The sequence below is a fragment of the Aotus nancymaae genome, unplaced genomic scaffold (genome assembly GCF_030222135.1).
Source record: "Aotus nancymaae isolate 86718 unplaced genomic scaffold, 86718_ANA_hifiasm-v0.15.2.pri h1tg000092l, whole genome shotgun sequence".
Lineage (NCBI taxonomy): Eukaryota > Metazoa > Chordata > Mammalia > Primates > Aotidae > Aotus > Aotus nancymaae.
The window spans coordinates 4,904,014-4,931,452 of record NW_026988507.1 but is presented as its reverse complement, the minus strand read 5'-3'; the positions used below and the strand labels follow the sequence as shown (position 1 = coordinate 4,931,452).

At 42.2% G+C, this 27,439-nt stretch overlaps 1 protein-coding gene, 1 non-coding gene and 1 pseudogene across 3 annotated transcripts in view; 1 reads left to right on the top strand and 2 right to left on the bottom strand.

Moving 5' to 3' along the window:
- Positions 1-4,751: 4,751 nt before the first annotated feature.
- Positions 4,752-5,270, bottom strand: LOC105721838 (large ribosomal subunit protein eL21-like; annotated as a pseudogene).
- A 12,982-nt stretch (positions 5,271-18,252) lies between these two features.
- On the bottom strand, positions 18,253-18,392 carry LOC135271828 (U4 spliceosomal RNA). Its single transcript, XR_010339961.1, has one exon. It is a non-coding gene; the product is annotated as a U4 spliceosomal RNA (small nuclear RNA).
- A 4,200-nt stretch (positions 18,393-22,592) lies between these two features.
- The window catches only part of ANO6 (anoctamin 6), a 197,034-nt gene continuing 192,187 nt past the window's right edge, over positions 22,593-27,439 (top strand). For both annotated transcript variants that reach the window (XM_012459079.3, XM_012459078.3), the window contains exon 1: positions 22,593-22,892. In XM_012459079.3, coding sequence (XP_012314502.2) covers positions 22,823-22,892 — 70 coding nt within the window. In that variant the 5' untranslated portion in view covers positions 22,593-22,822. The remainder of the gene's footprint in view (positions 22,893-27,439) is intronic.

Here is a 27,439-nt window from a genome sequence, read left to right as displayed (position 1 = left end):
TGGCTTTGATGTGGAGATTAGGAAAAGAAAGGACATTCTTTAGAGAAAAGAAGAAATTAGTGATGGGTCCAGCAATCAAAATTAATTTATCAAGGTTCCCAGCCAGGGTGGTAGAGATAGCTGGTACCACTGACAGAACTAGGAAGGTTAAGAGAGGGAGCTGGCTTTGGAGAAAAAGATAACACATTCTCTGCCACACCTGTTGCTTTTGGTAGGGCCATTTAAATAGAAATTCTAAGTCAGAAATGCCTTAGAAATACAAGGTTGGGGACAGGTGTGGTGGCTCACACCTGTAATCCTAGCACTTTGGAAGGCTAAGGCAAGAAGATTGCTTGAGTCCAGAAGTTTGAGACCAGCCTGGGCAACACAGCAAGACCCCATCTTTATGAAAAATTAAGAAACTAGCTGGGCGTGGTAACGCATGCCTGTAGTCCCAGCTACTTGGGAGGCTGAGGCAAGAGGATTCCTTGAGCCCAGGAGTTTGAGGTTGCACGCCACTGCACTCCAGCCTGGGCAACAGAGTCAGACCCAGTCTCAAAGCAAAAAAAAAAAAAAAAAAAAAAAAAAAGAAAGAAGGAATATAAATTTGGACCTCATGGGAGAGCCATAGAAGTAGATCCATCGTATTGTACATAAAGGTGCAGGTTGAAACAATGAGAGAGAAGAGCCCTAGGAGGAATGGGCTGTTCAGGGAGAGAGAGAACAGAGGGTCAAGGGCAAAATGTTTTCAAAGTTCAGATGTGAAAAAATGAGAGGACATGAATGGCTAGTAGAATCAAAGGCTGCAGGCTGGGTGTGGTGACTCAAGCCTGTAATCCCAGCACTTTGGGAGGCTGAGGCGGGTGGATTAGTTGAGGCCAGGAATTTGAGACCAGCCTGGCCAACATGGTGAAAACCCATCTCTACTAAAAATACAAAAATTAGCCAGGCATGGTGGCACATGCCTTTAGTCCCGGCTACTCAGGAGGCTGAGGCAGGAGAATTGCTTGCACCTAGGAGGTGGAGGTTGCAGTTAGCCAAGATCACACCACTGCACTCCAGCCTGGGCAATACAGCAAGACACCATGTCACCAAAAAAAAAAAAAAAAAAAAAGAATCAAAGGCTGCAAAGAGTACTAGGATGATATAAGCACTGAATTTGGCAATTACATTTTTTTTTTTTTGAGATAGGGCCCTGCTCTGTCACCCAGGCTGGAGTGCAGCGGCACCATCTTGCTTCATTGCAGCCTCAACCTCCTGGGCTCAAGTGATCCTCCCACCTCAGCCTGATCTTTAGTAAGCTTTTAGAAAGTGTTTAGAGTGATTGCAACAAAGATCAAGTAGACAAGATTTCAGGGACAAAGAAAAAGTGAAAGGAGGGGAAAGGATTTGTGGTGATGGTTGTCCAGACAACTATGCTTTAGTGATTGGGTACAGAAGGAAAGAAAAAGTGTATATTCCTTGATCCTCTGTTCTCTCTTTCCCTCAAAAGTGAATATGAAAACATGGTTTATTCCTCTTTCAGCCTAAAATATAGTTTCAAAGATCTCTGTTGGTAGGGGTTGGGTGGCGAGAGAGCTTTCAGGAAAGAGAAAAGATGTTACTATTTTCCTGACTATCTCTTCCTGCATTAGCCAACTTTAAGCAAACCTATAGTTTGCTGCACCATAAAACTTAAAAAATATATCCTGTTGGGTGGGCGTGGGTGCTCAGGCCTATAATCCCAGCACTTTGGGAGGCTGAGGTGGGTGGATCATGAGGTCAGGAGTTCAAGACCAGCCTGACCAACATGGTGAAACCCCTGTCTCTACTAAAAATACAAAAATTAGCCAGGTGTGGTGATGTGAACCTGTAATTCCAGCTACTCAGGAGGCTGAGGCAAGAGAATCACTTGAACCCAGGAGGTGGAGATTGCAGTGAGCCGAGATTACGCCACTGTATTCCAGCCTGGGTGACAGAGCAAGACTCCATCTCAAAAAAAAAAAAAAAAAAAAAAATGCCAGGCGTGGTGACTCACACCTGTAATCCCAGCACTTTGGGAGGCCAGGACAGGCGAATCATGAGGTCAAGAGATTGAGACCATCCTGGCTAATGTGGTGAAACCCCATCTCTACTAAAAAATACCAAAATTAGCTGGGCATGGTGGCATATGCCTATAATCCCAGCTACTTGGGAGGCTGAGGCATGAAAATCACTTGAAACCAGGAGGCGGAGGTTGCAGTGAGCCGAGATTGCACCACTGCACTCCAGCCTGGCAAGAGAGCAAAACTCCATCTCAAAAAAAAAAAAAAAAAAACTCCTGTTACAGATTTGTCAAGGAGATGGCAGATTTGATTTTCTCCCTTCCTCCCTCCCTTCCTCCCTTCTTTCCTTCTTTTTTCTTTCTCTTTTTTTCTTTCTTTCTGTCTCTCTCTCTTTCTTTTTTGAAGTGGCTGTATTTTTCTATCTTATGTAACTTTTACACAAGTAGTTCACATGAGTCACAAGGCTAGGCTGCTAGAAGTTTAAGATGTTTCCAAGAAAACTGGAGAAAAAATTGGCATCTGTAAGAAAAAAAAAACTTTTTAAATGCCCAAACATTTTTGGGAACTTGACACCCAATTCCAACTGATTGTTCCTAAACTATGCTAATGAAACTTTACTTATTTGTATTATTTTACATTGCAGGCAGACAGATAACAGAACCAGAGTAGTCAGTTCTGTGTCTAAGAGGTGATGACATGGAATAGATTCAAGCAAATCTGATTTTAAAGTCCTGCTTCATCACTTACTAGTTATGCCAGATACTACTAATTGTTTTAGTGTTCATTGTCACCTTATGTTTACTAATTAGTAGAATCTCCTAAGTTTCAGCTGGGCACATGACTACCCAGCCATAGGCTACATTTCCCAGCCTCCCTTGCAGCTAGATGTGGCCATGCAACTAAGTTCAGGTTAGCAGGATATAATTTGAAAAGATTTCCACAACTTGGGGGCATCTACTTTGAACAAAGTTACTTGCCTTGAATATTGTCTTTCCTCCTTCCCATATGCTAGGACATGATTATGATGGTGATCTAGCTTTGGCCATGCAGGAGATGACAGAGAAAGGAAATCTGGGTTTCAGATTGACATCATGGAGCAGAGCTGCTCCAACAGCCTGAAATGCATGCTCACACTGACCTGTTAAGAGGGACAGAAATAAACATTAATGAATGAAGCCACTACATTTTGTAGTCTCTTTACCATAGCAGTTCACACTATAACCTTGAAAATATCCTTGTTATGTATCCTTTGTGTTTAACCCCTCAGAATCTCAGTTTCCTCTTCTGTAAACTGGGGATAATTTCTATCACACATCCATGGTGTGAAGACTAGATGAGAAAACCAGAACCTCACACGAGAGGTGCCCAATGAATACAGCTGATCCAACAACAAGATTCCCCACTAAATCTGCAGTGTCTAGCACAGTGCCCAGCACATAGTATGCCCTCAATAAATATTTATTGAAATAAATAAACTATTCAGTCACAGGCCAGAGTGGAGGTTGTAAGTGGCCAGAAATCCTGAGGGATAACACTCCTATTGTGAGGATTAATTGATGCTACATGTGTGAAAGTCCTCAGCAAATGCATGCCTCATACATAGTAGGCCCTCAAATAAAAGTTTTCATCAGACTATAAGCTTCTTGAGGATGTGTTCTGTGTCTTGTTTACCACTATATCCCAAGTGGACAGCCCATAGTAAGAGTAAGTAAATATTTTTTGTGTGAGGAGAACATTGATATACAATGTGTGAGCTATTTTTATCTCCAACAGGTCTCTTCTTCCCACCACAAAGAAGGAAACTGACATGCAAAAGTTAAGCAATTTGCCCAAGTTGACACAGCTTCTAAGTAGCATAGTAAAGACTTGAGCTAAATCAAGGCCTTATTAGGTTCATATTTGAAGATCTTCTCATTTTCAACCTAGGTAGATACTCTTTTTCTAGAGCAGAATTTGAGACAAGAGGAGAGACTTGAAAAGAGGACGTTGAGGCCAGGCGTGGTGGCTCACGCCTGTAATCCAAGCACTTTGGAGGCCAAGGTGGGTGGATCACCTGAGGTCAGGAGTTCAAGACCAGCCTGACCAACATGGTGAAACCCCATCTTTATTTAAAAAAAAAAAAAAAAGAGGAAGTTGAGTTAGAACATTTTCTCTCATTTTAAAAATTTGCTTAGCACATGAGAGTATACTATGTGTCATACTACAGTGCTTAGCAAATTTGTAAAATACATAACCCTACAGCAGGTAACAGTCTTTCCATTCCTTGCTTCTTAGAGGGTGCAAACTGTTCAAAAGCATCTCCTCTTGCTTTTTCCTCCTATTTATGGTAGGTATAACTAGACCTTTTGGATCCCTATGGAAAAACAATTCAACAACTTTTTTAAAAGACTCATTGTTAAATGACCAGATTAACAAATATTCAGCCTTTAGCCTGGGGTAGTATTTATATAATAGAAGAGATAAAGGGAGAAGCCACCCAGCAGGGTTATCATGTTCTTACTCTAGCTGATTTGAAATGCCTTTTACACTTTCATCATAACTACCAAAACAACAGATGAGTCACTGCTCTTCAGCAAGGGGATAAGCAGAACTAGTTATCCTATCAGGCTGAGCAGTTGATTATGAATGATTTGGTTAGAGTGCATTCAAGGAAATGCTGAAGGGGGCAAGGTTCTTCCTAGTATCTGCCCTCCCCATTATCACTCTATAAACTATTACTACTATTAGAGGGATTTTTTTTTTTTTTTAACAGTCCAGAGGTCTTTTATTTTTTTTAACACCTATTATGCCATGAATTCATAGGGAATAGGTTCCAGCAGCTCAGGCTCCTTCCCATTGGTTCTCACAAAGTGTGCTTCTCTGAGTGGGGCAGGCTGGCACTTCAGTTGGACCCAGGTACCTTTCTCTTTGGCTTCTTTCTTTTTCTCATCATTTTCCTTCACACGTTTTAGGAAGCTATCTCGGCTCTTAGAGTGCTTGATGTGCTCAATACGCACATTAATTCTCTTGGCAAGAATCTTGCCCTTAACTTGTTTGTTTACAACAATGCCAACAGCATGCTGGGTAACATTGTAGACTCTTCCAGTTTTGCCATGATAACATTTGTGGGGCCTTCCTTTTTGAACAGTACCCATTCCCTTGATGTCCACAATATCACCTTTCTTATAGATTCGCATATACGTGGCCAAAGGAACAACTCCCATGTTTTCTAAAAGGCCTAGAGAACATGTATTGAGTACCTCTCCTCTTTCCCTTTGTGTTCGTCATTTTGGCGGATTACTGGAAGATGGCGGTTCCGGCCGAAAGCGGGATATTGTTTTTAACAACTGTCTGATAATGAAGATACTGGCTGATCAGATTTTTTTTTCTTTGAGACGGAGTCTCACTCTATCACCCAGGCTGGAGTGCAGTGACATGATCTTGGCTCACTGCAACCTCCACCTCCCGGGTTCAAGCAATTCTCCTGCCTCAGCCTCCCAACTAGCTGGGATTACAAGTGCTCACCACTATGCCCAGCTAATTTTTTATATTTTTAGTCGAGACAGGGTTTCACCATGTTGGCCAGGCTGGTCTCGAACTCCTGACCTCATGATTTGCTGGCCTTGGCGTCCCAAAGTGCTGGGATTACAGGCGTGAGCCACCAAGCCCAGCCTGATTAGGTTTTAAGGTAAATGCTTTTGCAGGGATATTTTTAAATTTTAAAAAACAGGTAAGGATGAAAAGTTCCAGGAGAGAACAATGGCCCCTTTATAGCCTTTTTCACTGTTTAGATTCAGAAATGTTGTCTCTATGGTATCTCTGGACTGCTTGCTGACTTTTGAAAAATGGAGACCTATAACTGATCATCCTTCCATATTTCTTCTCGAGACCCACTCACCCCAATAAAATAAATTGATATTTATTTGTATTATGTATTACATGTGGCCATGTGTTTGCGTGTGTGTATTCCCCGGTTTAGAAAGTTTCTACAAGTATTACCTATAAATATTGTATTTGGGTTGAGATGTCTATGAGGATATTTAATTTTTTTCTTCCTTCCTTCTTTGTTTTTTTTTGAGACAGAGTTTCATTCTTGTTGTCCAGGATGGAGTGCAGTGGTGAGATCTCGGCTTACTGCAATCTCCCCTTCCTAGGTTTTAAGCAGTTCTCCTGCCTCAGCCTCCCAATTAGCTGGGATTACAGGCATGCGCTACCACACCCAGCTAATTTTTGCATTTTTAGTAGAGACAGGGTTTCTCTATGTTGGTCAGGCTGGTCTTGAACTTCCCATCTCAGGTGATCCGCCCACCTCTGCTGGTCTTGAACTTCCGATCTCAGGTAATCCGCCCACCTCTGCCTCCCAAAGTGCCAGGATTACAGGCGTGAGCCGCTGCACCGGGCCCATTCTTTCTTTTTAACCACTTTCTTCTCTCACCACTCATTAGGGTTTTTTTTCTAACCTGAAACACAAAAGTAGATACTGTTCAGTGTGGCCATTTAGAAGCCATGTCAGTTCTCTTCCTGCCCTCTCTTCTGCCCCTGGAGATCGGGAAGAAAGAGGCTCTGAAGGTTTGCTATCCTGGGTCTAAATATATGGACTTTCCTTTGTGAGAAGCTGTAGCCACGAAGGATAGAACCTGCCTTCCAGCCGATGTGGTCATATCCCCGGGGCCATGATTGCCTTTCCACATGGATGCTTTACACCCATGTGAAATCAAGGCCACCCCACATTTACCCCAGTGGTGGTTAAATATATAGGCAAGGAAGACCCCCGCCCCATACAACCTTCCCTCACCTGAACTTTTTGTGAATTCTGAGGTCTGGAAAAGGTTCTGATAGAAAAAAAGAAAAAAAAAAAACTTTCTCATATAAGGAAAAAAAAGAGGGGAACAAAGGTGCATTTGAGGAGAGGAAGAATTTGGAGATGGATCAGAGTTTAAATTGTTGACTTAATGAACAGAGGGCAAAAATAGTATGATGCTAGGGACATTTTCTGGAATTTCCAGACCTTTGGTAAAAATCCTAAGCCTTTTTTCTGTGTTCTTGCCACTGTGTGTATGAGAGACAGGAGTAGCAGGGAGGTGTAGGTGGAGAGAAGAGGGAAAGAATGCAGATTTAGGTCAGAGAAATTCCTCGTGAAGAAGCAACCATGTGACTTCCTTTCACAACCAGTTTTAAAATATAGTCAGTCTTCTGCTTGGAGGGTGGAGGAGCTGTGATAGTACCAAGGGGCTGGTAAAACCAAATCAGGCTAAACATGGGTACAGCACGGATTTAAAACAAACTCCCTTAGTAACAATTACAATCTACATATTCTCAAAAGTCATTCAAAAGTATAAAAACAATGCATTAATGATTGTTTACGAATACCATATCTTACATAAATTAGTAGGAGAAAAACTAATTATTGGTTTTAAAAAAAAACAGTCCATTTTAATTATGTTTTTTAAGCTGAGCTTTCATTTCTGGGATCAAAGAGAAACACAATAGCCCCCATTGCCTGCACAGCTCTTTCCTGCATTCAATGGCAGGGCTGGAATCCACAGGCTCCTTCTTCATAGCAGCCAGAGACAGCATCCCTGGGAGAAACAACATTACACATCTGATTGCCAATACAGAGGTCGTCTCACTGTACAATGTGGTTCAACTTTGTCAGTAACAAAATAATGAGTGGCTTCTCAATTGCAGTGGACCCCCAGCCCAGGTTGTAAGTCGTGTAACCTGAGCATGGCCAGATGGGCCAAATGTGCCCGATTCGTGCCCTGGAGCCAGCCAGAATGAAAAAGTCAACCACTTGCAGAACGTAGGTACCAGGATCAAGAAATGGGGACCAAATTAGGAAGCAAGGGGTAACCTATTTTGTTGCAGAAGGAGCTTAAAAACCAAGGACCTGGTACCATCTTGTTACATGACCCAATCAGATCATGCCTCCTTGCATTTTCCTGTCTCTTTCATAGTTACTCTGCCTGGGAAACGTGCCCCTAGACCTAGCTCAGCGAGACAGATTTGACTGAGCATTGCTTCCTGTCTCCTTGCTGGTCAAACTTGGCAATAACACTTTTTGTTTTCTTAAAAGTTGGTGCCATGGTACTGGCTTCTATGTGCATCAGGAAGCAAGCCTATTGCTCAGCAACACTACTTTGCAGTAAGCACAATGTGGCATCCATGGCTGCATTGTCCAGTCAAAAGAGACAACTTTTTATGTGTTTACAGTTTTTTAAGGCCAGGCATGGTGGCTTACACTTGTAATCCCAGCACTTTGGGAGGCCGAGGCAGGTGGATCACTTGAGGTCAGGAGTTCAAGACCAGCCTGGCCAACAAGGCAAAACCCAGTCTCTACTGCAAATACAAAAATTATCTGGGTATGGAGGCATGCGCTTGTAATCCCAGCTACTCAGGAGGCTGAGGCACGAGCATTGCTTGAACCTGGGAGGCGGAGGTTGCAGTGAGCCAAGATCATGTCACTGCACTCCAGCCTGGGCGACAGAGTGAGACTGTCTCAAAAACTATATATATATTAAAAAAAATTTTTTTAATATATATAAATTGTAGAGGTTCTTTTTGCCTCTATTATCATAACATAGACTTTAGAAAGATCCTAGCATAGCATTTAACATTTCATATTCTGAAAGCAAATGGAAAGAGAATTCCATGTTCAAATAAATTTAAGAAATGCTTTGCTAAATTCAGGCAGGCAGGATTTATTACAGGAGGGTTTCTGAGAGGCTTTGTGAATCCCAAAGAGAGGATATTGTGTGGGATATTTCCCAATCGTATTTGGCCACCAATATCTATTTCCTTCTCTGTCTGTCTGTCTGTCTCTCTCTCTCTCTCTCTCTCTCTCTCTCCCTCTTTCTCTCTCTCCCTCTTTCTCTTTCAGTTGCTGTTGTTTTCTGTTAATCATGTCATGTCAGAGGGCTAGAATTCCAAGGAGCAACGTAAAAGCCTTCTTTAGGAGCTTAATATTTTATTAGTTCAACAAATGTTTCTGAAGCCATCTAGACAGCATTTCTTATTAAGCCCTGTTATGCATCAGGCACTGTTCTAGCTGTTGGGGATGCTGGGCCAAAGAGACAAAGTCTTTGCCCTCAGTGAGCTTGCTTAGATTTACTCAAGAAAGATAGGCAACAAACAGGTAAACAAGTAAGTCTCACAATGCAGTGGAAAAAAATGAAAAAGCCTAAGGTGACCCATTTGAGCCAACAGCTGGATGAGAAGGAATGGGAGCTTGTGAAGACCAGGAGGAATCTTTTGTGGAAATAAGAATGGATATCATAGAAATCCATGAGTCCACATAGATATAAATGAATGAATGAATGAATGATGAATAGGGAAAAGGGGAAAACTCTTTATTGCATTAGAATGCAAGTAATAAATATCATACTTGGCAGCTGTCGTGATAATAATGGATTCAGACACAAAGCCAAAGCTGTGAGATGGAAACCCATTTGGCATGCTCATAGAAGCAAAAGAAGCCAACAGTGACTGGAAAGGTAAGAGCAAGAGAAGAGTGAAAAGAGATGAAGGCAGGAGCCAGCAGGGCCAAGTGAGGAAGTGTCCTTATCGAGCTAGAGGCGGCAGTAAGCCACTGGAGCCTTTTCTTTTGGGTTGTTTTTTTGTTTTAAGGTACTTCTTAAGGTACATTCCAAATTACAGAGAAGATGCAAGAATATACAAGGTTCCCTAATTGTTCCCATGTTCACCTACAAATCCACAGTATAGCCATCTAAACTAGGAAATTAAGACTGATATAACCCTTTCATCTAAGATATCTCATTTAATTTCGACAATTATCTTAATAATGTCCTGACAGGAAGTCTTTTTCTCCTTTTCTTACAGGATCCAATCCAGAATCATGGGTTCATTTAATTGTCATATTTCTTTAACCTACTTCAGTGTGGAATAATTCCTGTCTTTCCTTGTCTTCTCCAACCTGGACTTTTATTTAAGATAGCAGGCTAATTAGTTTATAGAATGCCCCTCCGTTTGGGTTTCTCTGATGTTTCCTCATGATTAGATTCAGGTTACCTTTATAATAGGAATTTGATAGAAGTTATGCTGTATTCTTCTCAGTATGACATATCAGATGGTATGTCATATTACTTTGCCTCATTTCTATCGATGTTACTTTGACTAATATCAGATTTGTTGTTTGTCAGATTCTTCCACTATAAAGGTATTATTTTTACCTTTGTAATGAAGTATTTTGTGGGGGAAAATCTTTGACACTACGTAAATGTCCCATTCCTCAATAAATTTTCACCTACTTGTTTTGGCATCCATTGGTACTTTGTGTCTGAAACCATTATTATCACAACAGTTGCCAAGTAGTGATATTTATTACTTGCATTCTAATGCAATAAAGACTTTTCCCCTTTTCCCTATTCATCATTCATTCATTCATTCATTCATTTATATCTGTGTGGATTCATGGATTTCTATTATATTTAATAGGTTATAGTCTGTTACTTTATTTCTTTGGATGCCAAATTTTCCCAGATTTGGTCAGTGGGAGCCCCTTCAGGCTACTTCCTGTGCCCTTTTGATAAGTCTTCATTATTTTTATTTTTTATTTATTTATTTTTTTTGAGACAAGGTCTTGCTCTGTCACTGAGGCTAAAGTGCAGTGATACAATCATAGCTTACTGCAGCCTCAAACTCCTGGGCTCAAGAGATCCTCCTGCCTCAGCCTCCCAAGTAGCTAGGACTATAGGTATATGCCACCACACCTAGCTAATTTATTTATTTTTTACTTTTTGTAGAGATGGGGGGAGTCTTGCTATGTTGTCCAGGCTGGTCTAAAATTCCTGGCCTCAAGTGATCCTCCTGCCTCGGCCTCCCGTCTTCATCATTTTTAAAGCTCTTCCTTACTTTCTGACCTGTGGAAATGTTGCAGGCTCCTCTTATGCATTTTCTGCCCAGTCCTGGAAGCAGCCATTTCTCCCAGGAGCCCTGTTCCTTTTAGCGACAAGCACCCAGATCTTAGAAACTAAGATCTGGGTGCTAAATGTGGTCATAGCTATGAGGATTTTATTTCCATTACACCTTCTCATTGGATTAAAGTAGGAAATGCAAAGATACACACAACATATATATAAATATATAATGTACAAACATATGTACATCTATTTCTATATCTACCTAGCTAGGTATATGTTTTAAAGTACCATGACTTCACACTAATATCTCCAGTACTGAAGATGCTGAAGAAGAGTTGAGAATAAAGCTTGGGATATAGACAGGGGCTCAAGTCACAAGAAGGTTTGGCCACTATCTACTGTGCAATGGAAGCCCTTGGGACAGTTTAAAAGAACTGATTGCATCAGTTTCGTGTCAGGAGGATCATTCCTGCAGGGAGAATGTATTGGAAAAGGAAAGAAAACTACTAAGGAGGTTTCAGCAGTAATCCAGGTAAGAAATAACTCCAGCAATTCCAGTAGTTCCACACCACCAGAATATACAATTTACTGGTCTTTTTCACTTGTATTTTCACTGTTTTACTTTTGGATCCCATAATACATTAGCAAAAGCATTCCCATGCTTATGCCCTCAATTTCCTCCCACTCTTTCCCTCTGTTGAACTCTCCTGGCCAAACTCAAAGTTATTTATATACAACTGTCTACCTACTTGACATGTGCAGAGTGTACCTGGAAAAAAAATGCATGACTACATTGACAGGTTTCACTTTACATTTTGGTGCAATCCTTTGCTATTTCCCCAGTCCACTTGCTTTTTGGCTGTCCTAGATAGATATTCCATGTCTTTCTGCTTAAACCTTCTTCCATGTCCTCACTCCTGCTAATGACTTTATTTTCCATTCTACTGAGAAAACAGAAAGTACTAAAAGATAGCTTCTGGACCTTGGGGACATTATGCTAAGAGAAATAAGCCCATCACAAAAAGACAAATATGTATGATTCCACTTACATGAGATATCTAAAGTAGGCAAAACTCATAGAAACAGAAAGCAGAATGGTAGTTGGGGGAGGAGGGAATGGGGAATTGTTCAATGAGTACGCAGTTTCAGTTTCAGTTTTGCAATATGAAAAAGTTCCAGAGATCTATTGTACAATAGTGTGAACATATGTGACGTTACTGAACCATTCAGAAATGGTTAAGATAGTAAATTTGTTTTTTTCTTTTTTACCACAATCTTAAAAAAAAAAAAAAAGCTTCCTGTCTGCAGCTAAGTCTGCTCTCAGCTGCTAAGTGCTCTCAGCCTACCCCCAGTCTCCTGTCTTGCAGATACTGACCCACACAGCTGTGTGGCATGGGAAGGCGGGCCAACAAGGGCATCAACTTTGCCAAGGAAGGTGGTGCTCAGGGACTGGGATGTGGTGTGGGGCTGGGCAGTTGAGTAGCAGCTGCAGGCCAGGGGCCTCAGCCTGCACTTGCATAGCTGAACGCCCACCACAGCCAACCATCCTTGCCCTGCATGACTGCCTCCACCAGGACTGCTGAGGCTTTTCATGCTGGTCAGCAATGAGGGCATCACCTGCAATTTTGATCCCACACTCTTGTGTATTCACAAGCAGAGGTGTCAATGAAACCAAATCAGAGATGTCTGCATGGAGTTACTGCCCCCAAGGCAAAGAGGTGGATGTGTCCATTATGAAGAGTCTCAAAACTAAAGATCTGCAGCCCAGAACTGCAGCAGCAGGTTCCAACTAAGACATGGAGGAGAACAAGTTTGTGGAAGATACAGAGAATGGAACACATGGAAGGAGGGCTGGCCCAATACAGCATATGGAGGGAGGCAAATCGGCATCATTGACAGAAGTCTACGACAGGAAGTGAGTCGAGGAAAGGTGACAAGATGCTCCTGAATGCACGTTGCCCAGGTGGGTGAGAACAAATTTGAGGGGTCCCCAAGGCCATCAAGGAAGCAGAGACACCTGAGTATTTGACCCATTTGCTCCCAGATATTGAGGGGCCCCACGGACACTTTGGGAAGAAAAAGGTAAATGTTGACTCACATCTCCATTTTTAAGCATGATTTTGTTCACTTTCCTGATTCAACCAAAAATGACATTTAATTCTTGTCCAAAACAGCCTTCACTTTGAGTTGCCTGCTAAGTCTATGAAGTCTTTTGTGACTTCTTCCATGATAAACTATAGGGAAAAAATGTGTAATTGCTGAAAATAATGAGTGAAAATCAACACATAAAGTGATTCTTTGTAAGTGTTCATTTATGCAGATTGTTTACAAGATGAAACAGTTCCATCTCCAATGTATAGCTTCTAAAAATTAAGCCAAGGGAAGGTACAGTATAACCCAGGGGTTGGCAAACTTTTTCTAGAAAGGGTCAGATAGTAAATATTTTCAGATTTGCAGGCCATACAATCTCAGTAAATAAGATGAAAGGTGCCAAGAGGGCTTAGGTAATTCTGAGTTAAATATGGTCATGAAAATATGCTCCTTTGTTAAGTATCAAAAATATTTAGCAACACTCTAGAAAAGGAGATATGTAAATTAAATACTAGTGAAAATGCTATATGGCAAGTCAGTAAAGTGTCTTGGGGAATCCGGCCACGATGTGATTTGCCCACTTGTTGAAACCACTGCTCTAATTATTGCAGGGGTTATTTTGAATCTCTTTGTAAGTAAGATTCTCATGTCATATTTTCCCTGATACGTTGCTTTTTAAAGTATCATATATTTTAAAAATGGAATTAAAATAAAAATAACTTTGAGATTGTGTTATAAACCCCCTCTTCACCTCTCCTCATTTCCCACCCCCAACCCCAGCAATGACTCAGATTCCATAATATTAAACTGAGCATGTGGATATTTTGTGGGTCTTTGATGTTTTCCATCCTATATGACAATTGAGGACAAGCTACCGGCAAAACTGTGGCTTCTACTCAACTTCATAAGCTCAAAGAACCAAGTCTCTCTTTTTTTTTTAAGAAAAGCATCCTGCCCACTAACCCAGTTGCCCTCATGCTGTGGTTCTAATCTAATCCAGCAATGTGGGTAGCTCTAATCCTATTTTTTGCGATGATCCTTGTACCATAGCAAGAAGGTACACATCAAGACTCAGGAGACTGCCATGGGAAAGGGCACTTTATTAACTTTTTTCTAAAATCTTCAAGTGGATTCATTTTCCAGACTTCCCTCACAGAACAAGAACACTTAACTCAGAAAATGTGCTAATGAAAAAAATTATCTGTATCAGTTCATTTTTGAGCAGGGCTATAGGTAACCTGGCTTAATACCCCACCGTCTTCAAAAAATATATATAATCTCAAGGTTCTGCCTTCCCAACATTAGAATCCTCTCTCCTTAGAACCCAGGTTATCATAGAGTCAAAGAGATTAATGCTCACATCAAAGACCACTTTCCCATTTCATTTGCTCATTGTTCTGTGCATAAGAAAGATGGGTCCTGGAGAATGACAATAAACCAAAATAGAAACAAAAATCAGCTTCAGTCTGAGTTATCTCTTTACTGGAGCAAATCAGCCCAGTAAAGCCCCTTGGTATTTGATATGCAGCTCTTAAGCTGATAAATGTAATTTCTCCTTTCCAACAAATAGAGAATTTGAGAAGGAGTTTGCTTTCACCAGAAAGGTACAGTAAGTTCAAAAAGTCGTTTTCTAGTGCAAACCTCGCCTCCAAGTTCCAGATTCATGCCTACTGGACATCTCCACATGGATTCAAACTCACAGGTCCAAAACAAAACACCTACTTCCCCACCCCCTTGCTTTTCTCTAGTCTTTCATATCTCAGACACAGCAACTCCATTCTCGTAATAACTCAAGTTAAAACCTTAGAGTCATCCTTGACTTTCTTTTTTTTCTCATACCAAATTCACTACATCAGAAACTCTTCAGAGCTACCTCAAAACACATAATCCACATCCACCATTACCACCCAGTTCACTGCAATCATCTCTTCACTATATATTTTGAGATGGAGTCTTGCTCTGTTACCCAGGCTGGAGTACAATGGCACTATCTCGGCTCACTGCAACCTCCGCCTCCCAGGTTCAAGCAATTCTCCTGCTTTAGCCTCCATGGTAGCTGGGATTACAGGCAAGCACTACCACACCTGGCTAATTTTTGTATTTTTAGTAGAGACAGGGTTTCACCATGTTGGCCAGGCTGGTCTCGAACTCCTGACCTCAGGTGATCCACCTGCCTTGGCCTCCCAAAGTGCTGGGATTACAGGTGTGAGCCACTGTGCCCAGCAAATCTCTTTACTATATTAGACAACTAGTCTCCCAACTGGTCTCCCTGTGACTACATTTGCTATTCTACACTCCATTTTCTATAAAACAGTTAGAAAGATCCTTTAACATACCACCCATCTACTTCAAATATTATTTCCATATGATTTAGAGTAAAAGCACAAGTCCTTCTGTTGCTCCACGTGGCCCAAAGTGATTTGTAGCACTCCCTCTCTCTCATCAACCTTGACCCCATCTCCTACCACTCTGCTCCTCCACCAGTATGGGCTATGATTTGAATTTGTCCTCCAAAGTGATGTGTTGAAATCTTGGTCCACAATGCAGTAGTGTCAGGACCTTCATGAGAGGTGTCTGAGTCATGAGTACCACCCTCAGTAATGGATTAATGCCATTATCTTGAGAGTGAGTTTATTATAAAAGGATGAGTTCAATACCAGCTCAAGCTTTACCCTCTTTTGCCCTTCACCTTCCACTATGGGATGGCAGCAAGAAGGCCCTCTCCAGATGTGAGCCCCTTGATCTTGGACTTTGCAACCTCCAGAAATATTAGTTAATACATCTCTTTACTATAAATTACCAGTCTCTGGTATTCTGTTATAGCAGCACAAAGTGAGCTAAGACACTATACCACAGTCACCTTGGCCTCCCTGCTCTTCTTGAGGACACTCTAAGCATGAGTGTCCTCAAGGCTCTGGCCTTTGTATTTCTCTCTTCTTAAAACCCTGTTCCCTCAGGTGCTTACATTTCTTGTTCCCTTACTTCTTTCAGATCTCTGCTAAAAGGTCACCTTATTAGAGGCTTTCCCTGACCACCCCACACAAGGTCCTTCCTCAGTCATCATTCTCTGTCACTCAGGCCCTGCTTCATTTTTCTCACTAGTACCCATCATCTCCTGACATATTTATTTGTCTCTATTCATTAGAATGGAAGGTCATGAGGGCCGGAAAGTGATCTGCTTTCATTTTTACTATTGAATCCCCAACATCCATGAAATGGCCAGATATAGTTCTCAGTAAATATTTGATGGTTTTTTGTTATCGTTTGTTTTTTGGAGGCAGAGTCTAACTCTGTCATCCAGGCTGGAGTGCAGTGGCATGATCACTGCAACCTCTACCTCCCTGGTTTAAATGATTCTCCTACCTCAGCCTCCTAAATAGCTGGGATTATGGGCTCACACTACCATGACCTGCTAATTTTTGTATTTTTAGTAGAGACAGGGTCCACCATGTTGCCCAGGCTGGTCTTGAACACCTTACCTCAGACAATCCACCCACCTTGGCCTCCCAAAGTGCTGGGATTACCACCCAGGTAATATTTGTTGAATGAATAATCAACTGAATGAAGAATGATGGCAGTATGAGTCAGAACAAGATAGTGGAAATGTGTAGCAGCCATACTCCAAGATGCTCCCAGTGGTCCCCGCCTCTAGTATTCAAGCTCTTTCAGCCCCTCTTACAGTGTATATAGCAGACTGACACATGTAACCAATAGCAGAAAAGACAATTTGTGACTTCTAAGGCAGGGTCATAAAGGACATTCTGGCTTCCATCTCATCTACTCTGTTGCATTGCACCATGTCATGAGGACATTCAATGGAGAGGCCTTTGCAGGAAGACACAGAGGCTCCTGCTAAGAAGCACCATGAGAGTGAATTCTCTGACAAGCAGGTCTTAAAAACCAGTCATGCTTAAATCCAGTAGCACATTAAAAAGTTAATTTACCAGGTGGGCACATCGCTCACTCCTATAATCCCAGCACTTTGGGAGGCTGAGGCAGGCAGATCACAAGGTCAAGAGATAGAGACCATCCTGGGCAACATGGTGAAATTCCATCTTTACTAAAAATACAACAATTAGCTGGGCGTGGTGGTGAGCGCCTGTAGTCCCAGCTACTCGGGAGGCTGAGGCAGGAGAATCGCTGGAACCCGGGAGGCAGATGCTGTAGTGAGTGAGATCGCACCACTGCATTCCCATCTGGTGACAGAGCAAGACTCCATCTCAAAAAAAAAAAAAAAAGTTAATTTACCATGATCAAGTTGGCTATATTCCTGGGATGCAAGGTTGGTTCAACAAAAACAAATCAATAAATGAGATTAACCACACAAACAGAATTAAAAACCACATGATCATCTCAATAGATGCAGAAAAGGCATTCGATAAAATTCAACATTCCAATGAATTACATATCAAAGGAACATATCTCAAAATAATAAGAGCCTTATATGACAAACTCAGAGCCAACATCATACCAAACAGCCAAAAAGCTGGATGCATTCCTGTTGAAAACTAGAATAAGGCAAAGATGCCCACTCTTACTGCTCCTATTCAACATAGTACTGAAAGTCCTAGCTAGAGCAATCAGGCAAGAGAAAGAAATAAAAGATAAAAGACATCTAATTGGGAAGAGAGAGAGTAAAATAAAATAAAATAACAAAGATGTAGCAAACAACAAGGAACATCACAGTACGCGACTTCAAACCAAAGGCTACAGTAACCAAAATAGCAAGGTACTGTGTAAAAACAGACACATAGACCAATGCAATAGGATAGAGAACCCAAAAATGAAGCCACATACCTACAACCACCTGATCTTTGACAAAGTGAACAAGAGCAATGAGGAAAGGGCTCCCTATTCAATAAATGGTTTGGGATAACAGTCTAGTCGCATGCAGAAAGTTGAAACTGGACCTCTTTCTTTCACTACATACAAAAGTTAACTCAAGATAGATTCAAGACTTAAATGTAAGACCTAAAGCAATACAAACCCTGGAAGAAAACCTAGAAAGTATCATTTTGGACATTGTCTTGACAAAGTATTTATGACTAAGTCCCAGAAAGCAATGGCAACAAATACAAAAATTGACAAGTCAAGTGGGACCTAGGAAAGAGCTTTGGCATGGCACAAGAAACTATCAGCAGAGTATATAGACAATTTATAGAATGGGAGACTATATCAGACAAAGGTCTAATAACTAGAATCTGTAAGGAACTTAATTCAATAAACAAAAAAGAAGCAATCCCATTAAAACATGGGAAAAGGACATCAACAAACACTTCTCTCTCTCTCTTTTTTTCCAGTCTCCATAGAGACTGTCAAAAATTGCCAATGCCAACTATATTGCAAGTCCTCACGGTGGGTTATTGGTAAAAGTTTTCAATTAGCAATAATCGCACCTTGGATAAACTCATTGGCTACGATACTGCCACTGCGCAAAGCTAATGAACACTTCTCAAAAGCAGATATACGCATGGACAACAAATATTTTAAAAAAATGCTCATTATCACTAATTATTAGAGAAATGCAAATCACAGTCACAATGAGATACCATCTCATACCAGTCAGAATGCCCATTACTAAAAAGTCGAAAACAACAGACGTTTTCGAGGTTGTGGAGAAAAGGCAGTACTTATACACTGCTGGTGGGAATGTAAATTAGTTCAGCCACTGTAAAAAGCAGTTTGGAGATTTTTTAGAGAACTCAGAAATGCCATGCAGCCATAGGAAAGAACCAAATCATGTCCTTTCCAGCAGCATGGATGCAGCTGGAGGCCATTATCCTAAGCAGATTAATGCAGGGACAGAAAACCAAATACTGTAGGTCCCTACTTGTATGTGGGAGCTAAACATTGAATACATATGGATACAAAGATGGAAACAATAGACACTGGAGACTGCTGGGAGAGTGGGAGAGGGGTAGGTTGGAAGGCTACCTGTCAGGTACTACGCTCACTACCCTAGGTGACAGGATCATTCATTCACCAAACCTCAGCAACACACAATTTACCCATAACAAAACTGCACATGTACCCCCAGAACCTAAAATAAAAGTGGAAGAAGGAAAAAAAAAAAAAGGAATTTCAGGATGGCAACCACAGAACCTTTTTAAAAAAATTATTTTAAGTTCCAGGATACATGTGTATGATGTGCAGGTTTGTTACATAGGTAAACGTGCCATGGTGCACCTATCAACCCATCACCTAGGTGTTAAGCCCCACATACATTAGCTATTTATCCTGATGCTCTCCCCCTGCACCCCCCACCACAGGCCCCAGTGTGTGTTGTTCCCCTTCCTGTGTTGATGTGTTCTCATTGTTTAGCTCCCACTTATAAGAACATGTGGTGTTTGGTTTTCTGTTCCTGCGTTAGTTTGCTGAAGATAATGGCTTCCAGCTCTATCCATGTCCTTGCAAAGGACTTGATCTTATTCCTTTTTGTGGCTGCATAGTATTCCATGGTGTATATGTACCACATTTTGTTTATTCAGTCTATTATTGATGGGCATTAACCACAGAACATTTAAACCCCAAGCATTAGGCCCATAAGACTGTAGGACTCTGTGTGAATACACTGTTTGAATGCCCATGAAACTGTCCCTGCCTGGACTAGATAGTAAAGTTACAGGACTGAATCAGTTCTATAGGGAAAGATGAGAAGAAAAGAGGCCCAAGACCTGAAGTTAGAAAAGCAGTAACATTTACAGGATGGGCAGAGAAAGAATATCCTGGCGGCCAAAAGTTGTAGTTAATGACGAATGAATGAGAAAATAATGGTTCTGTGATCCCTGTTGCAAATACAAATAACCTGGCTATATATTAAGAACATTTTATTTCACAAATTATTATTGTATGGGTGATAATTCTTCAAGGATAAGAGTGTGGTTCTTACACAGGCCTATTATCTTGGCTATTTTTGAGGCATATATTACTCAATTGAAAAAAAATGCGCAAGAGAAGTGGTAGGAAATAAAATGGATTAGAGGAAAGAATGGAATTTACTAGTAATAGACTCATAATTAACCTAAGTTAGCAATTCAGTTCCCTTCTAGCAACAGCTGCCTTTACATATAAGGCCAACAATGTTTCTCTGCAACATTTATCAAGCAAGAAAAATGTAAACTCTTAAAATCTGTGAAGAATTCTAAATGACTAATTGAAACTTGTTGAAAAACCAACTACAATAATTCTCTAACTACAAAGTAACTTTGAGCAAAGTCTTAATACATAAAAATGAGAACATTTGGTGAAAGAACTATGGCAGGAAGTTGATGAGACTTTGAATTTAGAATTGGTGGGGAAAAAAGTGATCTGAAAAAAAAAATGGATTGGGAGTCTCTGGAGGTGGTTTATGAGGTGGCTATGAGCACAGATTCTAAAACAAGCTATTTGGGTTTCAATCCTGGCACCGCTATTTACTCCCTGTGTGATTTTGGACAAGCTGCTCAAGTTGCTTCATACCTGAAGAAGGGGATAACAATCTCTAGGGTTGTTACGTGGATTAAATGACTGGATGCCTATAAAACACATAAAACTTTTCCTAGCAGATAAAAAGTACTACACAAAAATTTGTTATATGAGAATTGTAAAAATTGATCATGTAACCAAAACACTTTTGAAGTTTCTACTTTTAGTGAGTTTCACAAGCTCAGGTGAGAAACTTCAGTAAAAGAAAACAATCTCATCTTCTTTCTTCTCCCATTGTTTTTTTTTTCTCCTATCTTCAGAGTACTGTATTGTCTCTTTTACTGAGAACAATTCTCTTCATTCAAAAAAGTACGTTCAGTAGCAAGTATAGTGTTTCCCAGATATTTTCTTTTTTCTTCCCTCTCAAACACTGTCCAGAGATTTTTTTTTTTTTTTTTTTGAGACAGAGTCTCGCTCTGTCACCAGGCTGGAGTGTAGTGGTATGATTTTGGCTCACTGTAACCTCCGCCTTCCGGGTTCAACCGATTCTCCTGCCTCAGCCTCCCGAGTAGCTGGGACTACAGGTGTGGGCCACTATGCCCAGCTAATTTTTTGTATTTTTAGTAGAGATGGGGTTTCACCATGTTGGCCAGGATGGTCATGATCTGACCTTGTGATCCACCCGCCTCGGCCTCGCAGAGTGTTGAGATTACAGGCATGAGCCACCGCACCCGGCCCACAGATATTTTCTTAAAAGTAATTTCATCATGTCTTTTAATGTATATATTCATTGCTATCTTCCCACTTAGATTGGTCTCAATGTTTTCTTTCTTTCATAGAAAACATTAAAAATAAGTTAGGGAGCTGAGGTGTAAGGATTTCTGGAGGCCAGGAGTTCGAAACCAGCCTGGGCAACATAGACCCCATCTCTACAAAAAATTTAAGAATTAGCCCCACGTGGTAAGGATTGCTGGAGGTCAGGAGTTTGAAACCAGCCTGGGCAACATAGTGAGACACCCATCTCTACAAAAATTTTAAGAATTAGCCCCACGTGGTTGTGTGCTCCACTTGTAGTTCTAGTTACTGAACGCCCATCTGGGCAACAGAGCGAGACCGTCTCAAAAAAAGTATATGGAAGAAAAAAATGCACAATAGATCTAGCGTTATTGCAATAACCCTAGCACTTCAGTGGAAAAAAATATAAAAAATTTCAATGAGTAGGAGTAGACAATAACACATACAACCAATATTTCAAATATACCTTCTAGCCCTTTTGAGAAGTAAAAAATTGACCAACCTGAATGCTTTTTTTGAAAAAGTTTTGTAAACACACGATCCCCAAAACCTGCCGTTCAAACAACTCCAAGTGTCTTTAAAGTACTAAATCCCTTAGTATTTGTCCTAACGGTCCCTTTGGTTTCTAGGAAAGCATTAAAAATAAAAATAAAAACTCTCTGCCTTATTTTATTTCACTATTTTCTTTTCCCTTATTATAGCTTTCCACATTGCTTTAGAAGAGTTTACATCTAAGTCTAGTGGCCTTCAGCTTCTTCTGCCCCTTTGACACAGAGGACTCATAGGCTGCACGCTTCAGCGGTTATTTTCCGACCACTCCCTGTGTGCTCCTGCGGGTGGGGTAGGGGGCGCTTCTCCACTATCCGCGACCTCAGTGTTTGCGGAAATCCTCCTGCCTTTGTGCACACGCCTATTTAGAAAATTTTCTCCACCCCCCACCCCCGTCCGTCCCGCCCCTTCTTCTTTTGCTTGTTCTGTATGAGTTTTGCCTCTCCTCCCACCCCCACTTCCCCGTGATCTTACCCTACCTCTACAGATTCCACTTTCCCCACTTCGGAGTTAGAGTAATTTAACATCCCCTATTATTAGCTCCACGTCGCCTTTAAACGCCATTCAGACGAGCTCACCTACCAGGGTGGTGCAGTTGTACTGTAGCGGCATTTCCCCCCTCTCCAGTATGAGGTTAATACAAAGCAAGCCGCAGTGTGTGTCCACAGACGACCGTGGAACGAAAAGCTGCCCTGCTGGGGATCAATGTTTGGGGAACCCCGTTCATTCCCGCCCTCACGTGTTCCCGCCTCGTACTCCAGCTATTCCCCCGCGCGCAGGACGGGACTACTCCCTCTCCATTCTCGCCTGCCGACTTCCTTCTGCGCGCCTCATAAAACCAGGGAAGTTCAATCATTCCGCAGCGAGCCGCGGCGGCCGCACTGGGCATGCTCAGTCTCCGGGCCCCGCTCAGCAGGCGAGAGGTTTCCTCCGGTTCTGGGCTCGGGTCGGCGGGCGTCTGGGCTCGGCTTTACCAGGCGTGGGCTGGGCAGAGCGGACCCTGAGCCCGAGCTACACGCGCCCCCCGGTCCCCGACTCGACCCCCGGGAGAGCCGCGCTGTTCCGGAACCCGGGAGCCCCCAACTTCGTGCCAAGTTCGGAGCCGCCTTCTGAGGGAGAGACATGAAAAAGATGAGCAGGAACGTTTTGCTACAAATGGAGGAAGAGGAGGACGACGACGATGGGGATATCGGTGAGCGAAGGGTCCCAGCGTCTCCACCCGAGAGCCCGAGCCAGCGCGGGAAGAAGTTCGGGGACTGCGCGGGGGCGCTACGCTCACCGCAGGGGAGGTTGGCCGGGACCCTCGGCCGCTCCGGGCGGGGGAGGAAGCCTGCTGTCTGCCGCTGGTTGCAGACTCAGGCCCGGGTGCGGCCCCGGCGGGGGCGGAGGCGCGGGGCGCGTGGTGGCCGGGAGGACAGGCTCCGGAAGGGCGGGGGATTCCGCCCCTGAAAAGTCTGGCAGCAGCGGGGACGCCTTCGCGTGCTAAAGTCTCCACTCAGAAGCAACTTTGGGGTCACTTCCCCGCTTCCCACAATGCTAGGGATGCCGAGGAGCCCGGGCACAGGGGCGAGCCCCAGAGCGGGGTCCTGGGAGAGGGCCCGCGTTTGGAGGACCGGGTGTGACCCACCTGAATCCTCCTTAAAGTAAAAGCCGACCAAAGGCTCTGGGAGGGTTGAGGCCGGGGGCGGCGGCCCGGGGTAGTGATTTGTGGTCGCTAGGCGCGCGCTGAGAACCCTTTCCCATCAGCGGAGCCCGTCGGGGCAGTGATGAGAGGAGGAATCCCCCAGGCAGGGTGGACCGCAGGGCATTTTCCACGAGTCCTGAGGGTCCTTGGGGATTGGGGAACAAATCTGGGGTGCCCCATTTCTAGTTAAAAATGCATGGACGTGACAAGCCGAACGGAGGGAGAGCTGTTTTAAGAGAGAAAGAAAAAGACAAACCAAAGGGGTGGGAGGACTAGAGAGAAAATCAGGTCCCTAAAGAGAACACTGTCGGGGGATGATGGCATAATGTCCCTCCAGAAGACTGTAATTAAATTACCATGTCAGTCTGCTGTGGCGACTCGGCTTAGTCTCCTGGATGCCAAATCAATTTTAAAACCGAACAGATCCTACTGATGTTCTAAAGCCTGTTGTTCTCCACTAACTTCAAAAGTAGCGTAATTTTAGGAGTTGGGTGTGGTTTTTATTTCTGTCACATTTTAGGCACGAATCATTTAGATCAAAAGAATTTGGTAACTTCTTGGTTGTCCAGGGACAAATCCAATAAAGGAGATTACACGCCATTCATTCATTCATTTAAGAACAATTTACTAGATATTCATCCTTAAGGAGGGAGCAAATAGTAGTAGTTTTTATAGGAGAGAAAGCGGAAGTGCACAGGTTGGTCTGCCCAGCTTCTCACACTTTGAAACCCAGGTTTTCGGACTTGTAACACCAGTGCAGATGAATACTCTTACTACTGGGTCACAATGGCTGCTATTACTGTTTAGCAAGATTAAGTAGTACCTGATGATTGCATAAAATATAAATCATAGGAGCGAAGTTTAAAAAGTTACAATAAAATTGTCACAGTCTTTCCCAGGAAGGTATTCTTGTCTCTTACGGTGAGGTGCACTGTTTATAATGAGTATTGTAAGTAAATGAAGGCAGAAGCTCAAATGGAAACTGAAGTAAGCAAGAGGCTCTGAGCTTTATTTGTTTTACTGTTCCAGCAATAAATCTCAGTTTAGAAAGTAATTTGGTCTAGCCTGTGTTTACCTATTTAGGCATCGTATAAATTTATCTAAAGTGTGTGGCAATAAGCTCTTTTTATTTTTAATGGCAGATGTCATTCATGCTAGTTTTGTCAAGTCAAACAGTGTAGATATATTTAAGAAAAAGTTAAATATCTCTACTCTTCCCCACCCTCTAGAAACTACTAATATTAATACTTTAGTGTTCACATTAGTAGGGCATTTCCCACTCTCCCTGAGAGGCCCTGGGGCCTCTACTATAGGGGTCATCTCAACATGTTTTATATCAAGCAACAGGTATCATTTAAACAGGGCTTGGCAATTTTTTTTCTTTCAGTGAATGAAAAGGTATGTTGATATTCTAACCCCCAGTATCTATGAATGTGATTTATTTTCTGTTTCTTTTTTTTTTTTTTGGAGACAAGATCTCGTTCTCTCACTCAGGCTACAGTGCAGTGATTCGATCATGGCTCACTGCAGCCTCGACCTCCTGGGCTCAAGTGATCCTCCCACATCAGCCTCCCAAGTAGCTGGGACTTCAGGCACCACCATGTCCACTTAGTTGATTGTTTTTTTGGAAATACAAATTTAATGTGGATTGCAGTGATTTTATATCAAAATATTTAACTGTGCCCATGTTAAATTTATGCCTTTACAAAAGAGTAAGACTTTAAAGATTACCAGGAGTAGGCTGATAGTGGTGCACTGCCTTTTACAAAATAATTATTATTTCCAACTGTGGCAGAGGAGACGGGTGAAATGAAGATAATAATTTTAACCTCTGCCTTCAGTTTTGCAATGCAGGTCTGTGTTAACGCTATTGACTAATGCATTTCTCCTGGTACTTGATTGTCACTGTCAGTAGTTGTATAATAGTTTGAAACCTACTTGTGTACTGAAGATTTCTGTGAAATCCCTCTATTAATATTACCTTTATAATTAGGGTGGGAGAATTATTATTTTAGAGACGGGGTCTTGCTCTGTCACTCAGGCTGGAATGCAGTGGCAATATCATAGCTCACTGCAGCCTTGAACTCCTGGCCTATAGTGATCCTCTTGCCTTGACTTCCTAAAGCTCTGGGATTACAGGTGTGAGCCACTGTACCCAGCTAATTTAATTAGTGAATTAAATTCAGCATCTCTTCCCGTTAGTATAGAAAGCTATAGGAACAGGAGAATTATTTTGACATGAGTTCCTCGGTAAACCATCTGACATTATAATGGCCCAATTTGCAGGAGACCAAAAAACAAAACAAAAAACAAAAAAATATCTTTCTAACTGGATGTGGTCCCTGATTATATCATAGAGATGCTTTATGTACATATGTGGAAATGTACCCTCTCGTAGCTGGGATTTAGGGCCTTTTAAACAGTAGATTCCTGCTTACTTTTGAAACACTGTACTTTTATTTATTCATTTAGAGACAGAGTCTCCCTCCATCTCTCAGGTAGGAGTGCAGTGGCACAGTCACAGCTCACTGCAGCCTTGACCTCCCAGGCTCAAGCGATTCTCCAACCTCAACCTCTCTTGTAGCTGGGACCACAGGCCTGTGACAACACTCCTGGCTAATTTTCTTTTTTCTTTTAGTAGAGACGCAGTCTCACTGTTGCCCAGACTAGTTTCAAACTCCTGAGGTTAAGTCATCCTTCTGCCTAGGCCCTCCGAGTGCTGGGATTAGAGATGTGAGCCACCGTGTCCGGCTGTTCAGTGCTTTGCGTCAGTGTTGCCTCCTAGTTTAGAATGAACTCATCTGGAGAATTAAGAATGGTATATCTCACTATGGGTGTCTTGTCTTTGTTTACGTAAGTCATGGCAGGCAGAAATTATTTCCAAAGGTTTGCTCGTGTGGCAACCTGTTGGCATTAGACCATTTTTGCAATAGGCCACTTATTTCTAAAACAACGCCACCAACCAACCATTGAAGCCACATCCAGGCAGTAGTGGTGGGAAACTTGTGGTTTGAAGCCCCTGTTGCGCTGGTGGAGATCATGTTGCTGCAAGCCCCTGGAAGGCAAGTTGTGTGCTACCCTGCCAAGTGTGCAAAAGAGTGTGCTCGGCTGCTTTTCGCCCCTTCCTTCCCCCACTAATTAGTGAATTAAATTCAGCATCTCTTCCTGTTAGTGTAGAAAGCGTAGGAACAGCTTTTATAGCCAGAATGCAGAATCAGATTAGCATGCTGCTTTATTTTGTTTCTTGCATTCTGTTCTCTTTGGTCAAGCTTTGCTGAAGGAGGAAAAGTGGTTCCAGAAAAGACTATAAGCTATCAGGAACTACTCAGATTGTTCAGATAAAAAGGTTTTGTTTGTGGATGGTTGGTTGGTTGCTTTGAGTTCCTAGTCTGTTTATGGTAGTTTACTCTCTGATCCCCATCACTAATGGTCATGTCATTGAGGGAGTAGACAGAGGACATGGTCCATGGCCTTTGAGACATATGGTCCAGCTGTTGGCTCCCTTTACAACTGTCACATTTTTACATAGACTTTACCTTCCCACACCCACCTTTATTCCCTTATTACCTACTTCAGGTTTAATCACCTGTAAATCTGATACTAGCCGCAGTCTTCCTTCATAAACATTGATTGAGCAATCCTTCTGTGCTAGTTTCAGGATTAGGTGCTGGGGCAGGTGTTGGGAGACTAAAAATGAATAAGACATACCCGTGTCTTTCAGGAGGAAAGTTCCTTAGAACCAGACTGTGCTATTGTGAAATACATAAAGTATTCTTCCAGTTTCTTGGCATTCAATTCCTAAAAGTTTTGGAATTTTCAAAGTGATAAGTGTCTTTTTGTATGCTAGTAAGTTGACAGATGGCTGGTAGCCCCTAGCTTCCTGATGGGGGCTGGTAAGACCAAGGCAGGATTAAAGGGTTGGACTTCCAGCTCCATCTCCCAAACTGGAGCCAGAAGAGCCAGGCTGAAGGTTAATTTGATCACCAGTGGCCAATGATTTAATCAATCATGCCTATATAATAAAGCCTCCATAAAAATGCAAAAATTCTGTGAGC